This window comes from Danio rerio, chromosome 17 (assembly GCF_049306965.1).
Source record: "Danio rerio strain Tuebingen ecotype United States chromosome 17, GRCz12tu, whole genome shotgun sequence".
NCBI lineage: Eukaryota > Metazoa > Chordata > Actinopteri > Cypriniformes > Danionidae > Danio > Danio rerio.
The window spans coordinates 38,337,761-38,350,170 of NC_133192.1; the positions used below are offsets into that span (position 1 = coordinate 38,337,761).

Sequence of the window (12,410 nt, forward strand, 5' to 3'; positions counted from 1 at the left end):
GTCATCACGTAATCACCGGTTATGACCTATTTCTGAACTGATATCAATCATTTTGACACCCCTAGTAACGAGTAACGATGCAGCACATAAAAAATCTATCGGAGTAAAAGTATTAAACTCATGGAAAATATGTACTTAAGTAAAAGTGGAAGTAGGAGAAAAAAATAATACTCCAGTAAAGTACAGATACTGCCTTTTAGTACTTAAGTACAGTAGTGAAGTAGTTCTACTTCGTTACTATACATCTCTGTTGATGTGTTTCATCTGAGGTTTTAGTTGGCAAATTTTAAGACCTCCCTAAGACCATATAGTCTTTTTATGATGTTCTGATAAAGTAAACCATGGAATTAAAATAGGGTGTCCTTACTTTTACATGACTATATGTATGAAATTACTACATTATGTCAAATACATACACTCACCGACCACTTTATTAGGTATGCATTACTAGTACCGGGTTAGACCCCCATTTGCCTTCAGTCTTTCATGGAATAGATTCAATAAGGTACTGGAAATATTCCTTTGAGATTTTGGTCCATATTGACATGATAGCATCATGCAGTTGCTGCAGTTTTGTCGGCTCCACATCTATGATGCAAATCTCCCGTTCCACCACACCCCAAAGGTGCTCTATTGAAATAAGATCTGGTGGCTGTAGAGGCCATTTGAGTACAGTAAACTCATGTTTAAGAAATGAGTCTGCAATGATTCGCTCTTTATGACAAGGTGAGTTTTCCTGCCGGAAGTAGCCATCAGAAGATGGGTACACTGTGGTCATAAAGGGATAAAAAATATCCCCACACCATTACACCACCATCACCACCCTGAACCACTGTTACAAGGCAGGATGGATCCATGCTTTAATGTTATTGATGCCAAATTCTGACCCTACCATCCGAATAACATCGAAAAATACCACTTACAAGATATTTTCAATTTTTTTAACCATTTGCTATAAACCCTAGAGATGGTTGTGAGTGTAAATCCCAGTAGATCAGCAGTTTCTGAAATACTCAGACCAGCCAGTGTGGCACTAACAACCATGCCATGTTCAAAGTCACTTAAATCACCTTTCTTCCCCATTCTGATGCTTGGTTTGAACTTCAGCAGATCGTCTTGACTATAGCTGCATCCGAAACTGCATACTTCCATACTATATAGTACGCTAAAATCAGTATGCGAGCCGAGTAGTATGTCCGAATTCATAGAATTCGAAAATCAGTAGGCGAGAAGTACCTGGATGACTTACTAATTCCGGCGAGATTCTGAAGTGCGCATCCCATGCATGCTGCGCTATCCCATAATGCCCCATGAGAGAATTCATGAATGGAAGTGAGGCGACGCAATTGACGCAGGTAGGTCACGTGACCATGACAAAATGGCGTATGTAGTGCGTCCGAATTCCATTCATACTTTTCACATTCATACTGTATAGAACATACTTTTCTAATGGCAGAGTAGTACGTTTAAATTCAAATGCAGTACCTATTGAGTAGTAGGCGGTTTCAGACGCAGCCTATGTCTACATGCCTAAAAGCATTGAGTTGCTGCCATGTGATTGGCTGATTAAAAAATTTGCATTAACGAGCAGTTGGACTGGTGTACCAAATAAAGTGGCCAGTAAAGTTACATAACATACAGTTCAAAGTAGCTTTCGTACAACAGCTCTGTTAATATGGCCCATTAAGTATGAACGTTCCAATCTGATCCTTGGTGTGAACCAAACAAGTAGACTGAGACCTCTGAAAACTTCTGTGGCTTGACTGTAATATGCAATACAGACCAAATACATCTAAACAAGCCAACAAAACAATTTCAGCACACCCTACTGTCGCTGGTCAGTAAACAGTTGACATTCAGATTGTATGCAGAGAAGGCATTTTTAGAGTGCAAGCTAAATTCTCTTTGACCTTATTGATCCTGGAAGGAGATAAATTTGGATAGTTTTGAACATTTTTGGCAGGGCTATCACCACTGTCTTCTAGTTGGACGTCTGTATAGGAGTTTTGTTCCTCCTCGACTTCTTCCACTTCCATCTGTAGGATAAGGAAACATTCAGCTTCTTATAGTACTTGCTGCACTGTAGTTTTAACATACAATAAAACGTAAGGCTGGAAGGTGGCATTATGCATAATGCTTTTCATCTTCACCTGTTCTAATGGAAGATCCACCTTTATATTTTCATCTTCCGGGACTTCAGATGCTACTACTGCCTCCTTCCTTTTGTTGGTGGCTCTGAAGACACTTCTTTCTGCAAAGAGCAATAAATCAGTTACTGTACAGTACTTCACATGCAGATGTTACCAGTTCAATATTGGCCCGTTTCCACTGACTGGTATGGTACGGTATGGTTCAATTTGCTTTTATGGCCGTTGTGACTGTGGAAAGGTACCAAAAAGCGAACCATACCGTACCACTTTTTGGGTAACCTCTTGGAAGGGTGCCTAGCACACCAAAAGGGTACCAAAAAGTGGAGCAAGATGCACAGCTGAACGCTCTGGGTTTAAAAAGGTCACTAGCTTGTGCACAAGCAGGAGCACAAACAAGAGTGACACGTAAAAAAATAAAGGAGCAAATGATTCTTTCAGCAACCTAAAACATGAACAAACTACCATGTTTAATTATTATCATCGCCTTTTGGACTATTATGAACTCAGAATGACAGAATTACTTTTAACAAGAGGTCAAAGATTAAAGATGCAGTTGAGAAGTTTGTACTGACCGGGCTGTTTACGAACTGTTTATTCAGTTAAACATGAATTTTAAACTGTAGGCCTACATAAGCCCCAAACAACAATTTTTATCACCTTAATCCAGGGTTGCTCAATTCTGTTCCTGGAGCTCTACCGTCCTGCAGATTTCAGTTGCTACCCATATCAAACACACCTGCCTGTAATTATCACGTGGTGTTCAGCTCCTAATTAATTGGTTCAGGTGTGTTTGATATAGGTAGCAACTGAAATCTGCAGGAAGGTAGATCTCCAGGAACAGGATTGAGCACCCCTGCCTTAATCCAACTAAAGTCATAACTGAACTAAACAGAAATAGAATTAAGACACGTGGAGTATGCATATATTAGTGGTATTATTGAAGTAAACACCACGATCAAACTATTACCGTCATGTAGAACTTTTTGCCATATTTTCTGCCAAGATCCACAAACGTGGCTGTCAGAAAAGGACCGCGCACACACACACATCGCGAAATGTGTAAGTTTTTTTTTCTTTACATTTGGCGTGCATTGTTAAAAATACCAGCCAGGTAAAATATCGAGTCATCAGAGCTTGCGTAGATGAGACCCAGCTCCCAACCCAACTTTGAGAATAGATTAACAGCAATATTTTTTTATCACACGATAAGAGTCTTGCGTTAACACAGCACGTTAACGCAGATAACGGCCCACCACTAGTAAAAAATACACTGTGGACCACCCCTTAAATATACAATGTGACCAAGTATTCTACATTTTGGATGGGCTGAGGTGAAAAAAAAATAAATAAATGAAAGATAGGATAAGATAGATATGTTTTTCATCAAAAACAACCATTCAGGATTTTACTGTAAACTAATTGCGAAAATACAAAAGGAACACAGATTATTGGAAAGCATTTTGCAAGAAATACTATTTTCAGGACTATGGTTTTTAAAATATTGTTTAATTTAGTGTTTTACTTGATGTTGATTAGTAATTGACAATACATTTCTGAAACAATTTTTCAAAGTAACCTTCAAATTAGAGAGAGCAGCATTAAGAAGAATCAGATTGGTGCATTAGGAAGAACCTTGAAACCCTGTTTCCACTGATTGTTCGCAGTGCACACGGCAAGATGACATTATAAATGAACAGGCCCTGCTGGGACTAACTACAAATCAATTAATGTTTGTTACAAAAACGCTCAATAGCTTCTCACAAAATGCAGACCATTAACACAGACAAAGAAGAAAGAGAAAAAAAACCTGTCTGGAGATGGAACGTCTTCTTTCGGCAGACAAGACATGAGGGTTAAAGTGATAAACACTCTTCAGCATTACCCAGAACACTTCACCTCACATCAAATCAAGCCCGACCGAGCTCAGCACTTCACAAAGCATTTAATGGGCTTTCTTGATCCTGAGATGCAAACTGCATTGCTTGGTGCCTTTGACATTCAAAGGTAAGACAATCTCGGCTAATGATAGGCTGACAGCAGATGCACTCCTCCTTCGGTAGGTGATGGGAATGGCTCTTTCAGTCATGGCATGTTTGATTATGCCTCTGCAGCAATTGATGTAGTTAAAAGGAGGTTTCTAGTTTTATTTCTTTTTTTTCGCTCTCTGCCATTAGGAATGACATTATGTGGATCTTCTGCCCCATGGGACGTGATCGAGTGTCCAGAGTAGGTATGAGCCTTCATCGAGGGGCTTTTATAAGCATGGCTGCAGACGTACCGTCCGAGGCTAATGTGAAATCTGCATGAGCGAAGGGAAACTCAACTCCATCACGAGGACTGCTGGCTCCGCTCTTATGAGTAAAGTGATGGCAGCTCCGGAGCGCCTGCAATTACTCACTGAATGACCTCATGGCGTGTAAAAGACACAATGCACTTGCTCAGTCACAGTCTTGCCTATTTCACCCAGTGTGCAAAGGGGGCATGCTCTAACAAAAGTGTCAGATTTGTGAGGCAAATGGTAAAAAGCATTTTGAGTGCAAGTAAAGTGTCTGTGTTAACGTTTTACTTATGTTTGAGGGAGAAAAACTGAATATGAATAAAATAATTCCAATTATTACTGTGAAAAAAAAAACATTTTTATTTACCTGCACTTACTAAAATATGTTAAATAAGATAAAATAAGAAATATATATATGCCATATATTATTACATTACATCAAATATATTCATTTATAAATTATTTTATAATACGTCTTAACTATTAAGATATTTAAATATATTGAATTAGTTTCGGGGTAGCACTGTGATCTTTAAAAATAATAATATAGATATATAATCATTCACAAATGAAAAAGAATACTAATTATTCTGATCTTTACTTATTAAAATATGTAAAATAAGATAAAATAAGAATAACTTAATAATATATTATTATATTAAATCAAACATATTTACTCATTTACTGAATTATCCTTAGTTTATTTATTGTTATTATTTATTAACTTAAATATTCATTATTTTATCATATGTCTTTATTATTAAGATTTTTAATTAAATTTAATTAGTATTTTGGGGCTGCGATCATTTAAAATAATAATATAGATATATTAATTTATAAATTGAAGCGAATACTTATTATTCTGATTAAAATATGTCAAATAAGATAAAATATGAAAAGATTATGCCATATATTATTATATTAAATCAAATTTATTTTTTTTTCACTTAAATTATCCTTTTAATTTCATTTATTATTATTTATTATTTTAATTATTATTATTATTATTATTATATAAAACATCTTTATTATTAAGATTTTTATTGATATTTAATTAGAATTATGGGGCTGCACTGTGATCTTTAAAATTATAATATTGATATATCCATTCAAAAATAAAAGAGAATGTTTATTATTCTGATTTGTACTTAATAAAATATATAAAATAAGATAAATTTAGAGCAAATTTTGTCATATATTATTATATTACATCAAGATATGTATTTATTAGCTTAAATTATCCTCATTATTTGATTTATTGTTATTTATTATTTTAATTATTTTTAATTTATAATACGTCTTTATTGATAAGATTTTTATTGACATTTAATTAGTATTTTGGGCTGCACTGTGATCTTTTAAAATAATAATATAGATATATTAATTCATAAATTGAAGAGAATACTTATTATTCTGATCTAAACTTACTGAAATATGTAAAATAATACGAAAGATATAATTGATGATCAAACTAAATTATTTAAATATATATATAATCAAATAACTATGTATTATTTTCAATTATTATATTATTATTATTATTATTATTATTATTATTATATACATCTTAATAATAACTATGATTAAGATTTAAAAGGACATCTAATTCATATTTTGTAACTGCACTTTGATCTTTAAAATGAATCAATCAAATGATTTTTGCTCCATTTTTAGCAGTTTAATTTATATTGGTTTGGAAAACTATATTGAGTACAGTACAAAAGTACAAAAATCTGAGCTAGTAAAAGAATAAAACACACACACATTCCTACAGAGTATAAGTCTCTATATGCAATTGAATGAGAGAGAAATATGAAATAAGAATAGATTATATCATATTACTACAAATATATTAATTTATTAACTTAAATTATCCTCATTAATTTATGTATTATTATTTATTATTTAAATTATTATTATTATTTTACATTAGGTCTTTATTATTTCAGATTTTTAATGATATTTAATTAGTATTTTTGGGTTGCACTTTGATCTTTAAAATTATAATATAGATATATCCATTCACAAATTAAAGAGAATGTTTATTATTCTGATCTATCTAAATTATATTCTATAAAAATCAAAGACGTTCATTTATTAGCCTAAATTATCCTCAATATTTTATTTATTATTATTTATTATTTAAATTATTATTATTTTAAAACACGTCTTTATTATTATTATTATAAATGACATTTAATAAGTATTTTGGGGCTGCATTGTGATCTTTAAAATTATAATATAGATATATTCATTCACGAATTTAAGAAAATGCTAAATAATCTGACCTATACTTATTAAAATATGTCAAATAAGATAAAATAAGAATAACTTATATGATATATAATTATGTTACATCAAAGATATTTATTAATTAACTTAAATTACCCTTATTATTTTATAATATGTATTTATTATTAAGATTTTTAATATTTAATTAGTATTTTGGGGTTGCACTGTGATCTTTTAAAATAAAAATCTAGATATATTCATTCACACAAATAAAAGAGAATGCTTATTATTCTGATCTCTACTTATTGAAATATGTAAAACAATACGAAAGATAAATTGATGATCGGACTAAATTTTATCACAGATTGAATTAAATCAAATAACTATGTATTATTTTCAATTATTATTATTATTATTATTATTATTATTATTATTATTATTATTATTATTATTATTATTATTACTATTATTATATAAATTCCTATTAATAATTATGATTAGGACTTAAAAGGACAAATAATTATTATTTTGTAAATGCAACGTGATCTTTGAAAATGAATCAATCAAATGAGTCTTGCTCCATTTTTAGCAGTTTGATTTATGTTGGTTTGGTGAAATATATTGAGTACAGTACAAAAGTACAGAATTCTGAGCTGACAGAACACACTATCAGTAAAATAACAAAACACACACACACACACATGATATTATACAGTATAAGTCTCTATATGCAACAGAATGAGAGAGAGTGGAATGAACGAAAGCGAAAGACCAGAAACCAATATAGAGGAAAAGCAGAAAGAAGGAGACAGAGAAATTCCTCATGAATAACTTATGAACATTTTGATTACCTATCAGGAAAAAAACGGAAACATTTTGTTTTCCCTGGCACATAGCTAACAAGGCACTTGCATACATTTTAAACCAAACGGCCTGATTGAATTTATCTATGATTTAAAGCCCTCCGCAGCATTTGAAGCCATGCTGAGCTTTAATATTCCTCTCACAGGACGGCATTCTATCCAAGAATGAGAGCGTATTTCCCTAATGTAGGTGGGCTTTGGAGAACAGCCTGTCAATTCAAAGCAATTTGTGGCGCACACACGCCTGCGCTCGCTGTATTGCGCCGCACACATGCAAGAGTACAAGATCCCTCTTTTTTGCCACTCTCTCTCTAACTCTCACACTCCCTTAATCATAAATGCATCACAATCACACAGCAGAGATGGCATAAGAGAAAGATGGAGCACAAGAGAATAAGACTCCTACAAAAACAACAGCCACAGTGCCTATCAGCAATTATGTAAAACGGCTGTATCTGCCGAAGGAAGAGGGGGGGAATGAAACTCCAGGGAGACAGAAGGAAAATCGTATCACGACTTGCCACACTTACCCTCCGTAGCGAAGAGATCTGGGATTTTCGAGCCCTGCCCGGACTGTTTGGCATAGAAAATGGAGCCATCGCCGTCCACTCCTGGTTTTGCGAACTGCAAGAGTAAAGAAAGCAATCTTCAAATAAAGACCATACATGGCTTTGATTCGATCTGATGCTTAAAGTGTGTCTACAATCCATTGATAACAAGAAACAACTGTTTCCAGCACAACCCGTTCCTTCCTCTTTTACTCTCTTTTTCACATTTTCCATTGACCTCAATTTTTCATGAGCTGATATGCTTTGTAGCTCCCCTGCGACCGGCACCGTATTGAATTCATCTGGTTCCAATACATCCCATGCACAACCTATCAATCACCAGAGAGCACAGCAAACTAATCATTTATTGATGAAACAGGGCAGCCATGAATTTCTAACTGCAATAGTCTTATTTATCAAGCCAGATCAAACAATGAGGATCCAAACAAGCTTTAAGAAAGAGACTTGCAGGGAATAACTTATTCTTCAGCAGACGGCAGACAGTTACTGATGATGAAAAAAGAAGACTGGGGCTCTGGAGACCCGGAGAGAGAGAGAGAGAGACGGAACAGTGGGAAGAGAAGTTTAGAGTGATGCTTTGACAGCAGGATGCATGTCTGAATTAATACTCCCACAAAAGGTAATTTTCTTGCAGCAGGCACTGCATACCGGATCCACCATTGGGAGCAAGGTGAGCCATTTCTGGCACAGTGAGGGAAAGAGAAGGCTTAATACATTTTTCTCCAGCTCTTGCCACTGTTAGTTGGCTCCATAGAGAGGCAGCTAGGGGGTACTTCACTGATCTCCGTCTTCCAGTGGTACACACTTCGGGCAATGGTGTTTGCAAGCCCACTAACATGGGGCCTGGGGAATAGCGGAATATTTGTTCTACTCGCTTGCTTTTTCAAAGCAAACTCTGCCTGACATCCCTTTGAATTTGAACAGCTGTTGGTGGGCAAAGGAGAAATAAAACAACAGCACTGCCAAAAGTTCAGCTAGAATATTCAATTCAGGAATTCGTTCAGAATTCAACTTCGTAAATGAAAGTTTTAGGGTGAACGTGTGGAATTGACAGACTGAAAAAAAGTTTGGAGGAAAATGCAGGAAACTCAAGAGGTTGTTGTGAAACAGAAAACATTCCCAGTTTGCTGTCAAAAATTCACCAACCCGCCAAGGTATGGTCTCTACAAGACCCCCCGAAGGTGTCCTGTGGAGACATCAGCAGGAGATCCTAAAAAACAGAGTGACGTGACCGACAACTATGGTAACCCATACTCAGAATGTGTTTTTACTTCATTCAAGCCATCCAAACAGTGACACAAACCTGGAGCGGTGGGAAGCCATTTTGCTGTGCTGCCCGAAGAGCAACTAAAGGTTATCTGACTTGCTCAAGGGCACCTTAGTTGTGTATACTGAGAACATTGTTCATTCACTCACTTCAACTTACAACAGTATTGGGAATCAAACATGCAACCTCTGGGTTACAAGTCAGACTCTATAATCACCAGGCTTTAGTTTTCGAGGTAGAGCTGCCAAGGAACTTGTTGGTCCAGCACATCCCACAAATGCTCAAATGGCTTAAGAATTGGAATTTGGAAGCCAGAGAAACACCTTGAACTTTTCATTGCAGTCGTCAGACTAGTTGCAAACAATGTGTGCTAGTGTATATTATCCTGCTTAAAGAGGCAGCTTCCATAATTTTCATCAAATTGTGAAACTTATTATCACTTGTTTGGCTGGATCCCAGGTTTCCTAGCTTTGTACAGCAGTTTGCTGACTAACAGTGCTGTAGTTTCTTTTCTTTCTTTCTTTCTTTCTTTCTTTCTTTCTTTCTTTCTTTCTTTCTTTCTTTCTTTCTTTCTTTCTTTCTTTCTTTCTTTCTTTCTTTCATTAATTTTCCTTCGGTTTAGTCCCTTTATTCATCAGGGGTTGCCACAGTTTTGCACAGTGGATGGCCTTCCAGCAGCAACCTAGTGCTGGAAAACACCCAAACACTCTCACATGCACACACATACAATACGGCCAATTTAGTGTATTCGATTCACCTATACCGCATGTCTATAGATTGTGGGGAAAACCAGAGCATACGGAAGAAACCCTCGCAAAAAAACTGAAAAGGTATGACAGAAATGCCAACTTGCTGTGAGTTGACAGTGCTAACCACTGAGCCACCGTGTTGCCCCATACTTTTTCAACACCAGTTTAGATAGTTCAGATAAACTACCCTTAAGCTGTATGTACAACAAATTGTAGCCTGCTGCTTTACTTGACAGTCTGATGGTTTCCTCCAATCTAACTAGGAAACCCTTCACAATATTGCTTACATTTTCCAATTATGAAGTTGTAATTACAAGCACATAATGTTCATGAGCTTTCTCGTTAGAAATCCTGGAGGTTAATTTTTGTCTCTTTCTTTAGGAATTCTTTTTATCATTAACCATTATTTTGATGGTCGTATTTTTCACTCATATTCTTTACCATAACTTATATTGTAACTACATGCTAACTCATTCTTATTAGAGCATTAGTAGCTGTCTGCTTAATATCTGCTTCTCCACCAACAGACATTCTCCTGACTATCAGAAACTATGCAAGTACTGTATGTCAACTACATTAACCCTAACTCTATCCCCATTTTTACAATCCACTAATACTCTAAGAATCTGTTAAAAAATGTGTTAAAGGAACCATCAAAATTAAGAGATTGCAATAAAAACAAGATATTTTCAAATGAAATGTAGCATTCGTTTAAATATTCTGCTTTTAATTTTTGAACTGCGATCGAATAAATGTTGTTTTTACAGAGTAAAATGTTCATCCACTAGTTAATTATGTAAATATACATTATTTTAACAGCAACATACATCAATTATGTTATGTGTGTGTGTGTGTGTGGGGGGGGGGGGGGGGGGGGGGGATTACTTCCTGTAGTTATGTAGTTAATTCCTACATATTTTAAAGAGGACAAAACAAATCACTGAGGTGACTGGTACATTTATATTATAGCCAGGTAAATGAGACCTTACTCGGTAGTGGAAAATTCAGGTTTTAACTAATTAAGCCTCGTTACATTATTCCATCATGAACCCATTTTAGTTAGACAATAATTCCTGCTCTCAGATCCACTGAATCCACACTCACTCACACTCATACAATTTACAGACAATTTACATTACCCAATTCACCTGTACCACATGTCTTTGGACTTGTGTTGGAAACTGGAGCACCAGGAGGAAACTCACGCGAACGCGGGGGAACATGCCAACTCCACACAGATATGCCAACTGATTCACCTGGGGCTCAAACCAGTGCCCTTTTTGCTGTGAGGCGATTGTGCTACCCGCTGTGCCACCGTGAAGCCCACTGAGTTCCGTATAATATATAATTTTTTATATAAAGCATTTTTGTTTTGGGTATAAAAGAGGTTTTGTTTTATTTGCTAGAAGAAACCCTAGAAGCTCTATCACAGTTCAAAGTATAAGAAAAAAAAATTGTAGTTTTGATAAAAATTGAAAAGAAATTGTCTTTTTTTTTTTTTTACTTTATCAAAAACGTACTGAACCGTTATACCACTGTGTCATACAACCGCTCCATTATTTTTGTGAACTGTTACACCCCTAGTGGGCATATATTGTATTTTTTAGAGATGAAATGTATATGTTTTAGACTCGTGCAAAATATTCTTGCTAGTTGGTCATTGACTGTTGTCTTTTCATTTACAATTAAATTACAGGACCAGAATAATGTGACAAGGTGATAATACAGTCTGCAATTGGCTTATTGGATCACAACTACACAAAGGACTTGTTTTCACCTGGTGTTTTAATCCATCTCGTGTCCACAATCCATCCCTTGAGTCATAGGTGTACAGTATATATGGGCTTTTCTGATCTTTCTTTCTATTATTGCAAAATAAGCTCACACAATTTATGAACATAAAAAGTAGACACTGTGGGTTTGTGTGGCCTCATATAAGTGTTTGGTAGATTCTATTGAAAAAAAAATGCATGTGCACACAAAACCACACAAGTTTTTAGATATGTGAAACAGTGTACACAAGAACCTGCACCAAATCCCTCTAGTCAGTGGAAGATTGTGCTTTCATGCATCATCACTTCTCTAAAAAACACACACATGGTGCTTACATTGCCTAGATTTACTATGCATAACTTCATCTGCATATGATTTCCATATGTAAATTCTGATCTGTTGAAACATAACCACGTGACTGTTTAAGCGTATCAGACTCTAAAAAGTATGAAAATAAGAAATACTGACAATAAATGGATTTGTGTTGTCACATTGCATCTTTAAGTATTTTGACTTGTTTTAATAAACA

The 12,410-nt window shown here is 35.0% G+C and overlaps 1 protein-coding gene across 1 annotated transcript in view; it reads right to left on the reverse strand.

Annotated features, from left to right (window-relative positions):
* Positions 1–1,534: 1,534 nt before the first annotated feature.
* dcdc2c (doublecortin domain containing 2C) overlaps positions 1,535–12,410 on the reverse strand; it is a 30,976-nt gene continuing 20,100 nt past the window's right edge. Inside the window, exons 7-9 of the mRNA XM_021467459.3 lie at positions 8,054–8,147; positions 2,151–2,251; positions 1,535–2,036 (exon numbers count right to left, since the gene is read on the reverse strand). Coding sequence (XP_021323134.2) covers positions 1,857–2,036; positions 2,151–2,251; positions 8,054–8,147 — 375 coding nt within the window. The 3' untranslated portion in view covers positions 1,535–1,856. The remainder of the gene's footprint in view (positions 2,037–2,150; positions 2,252–8,053; positions 8,148–12,410) is intronic.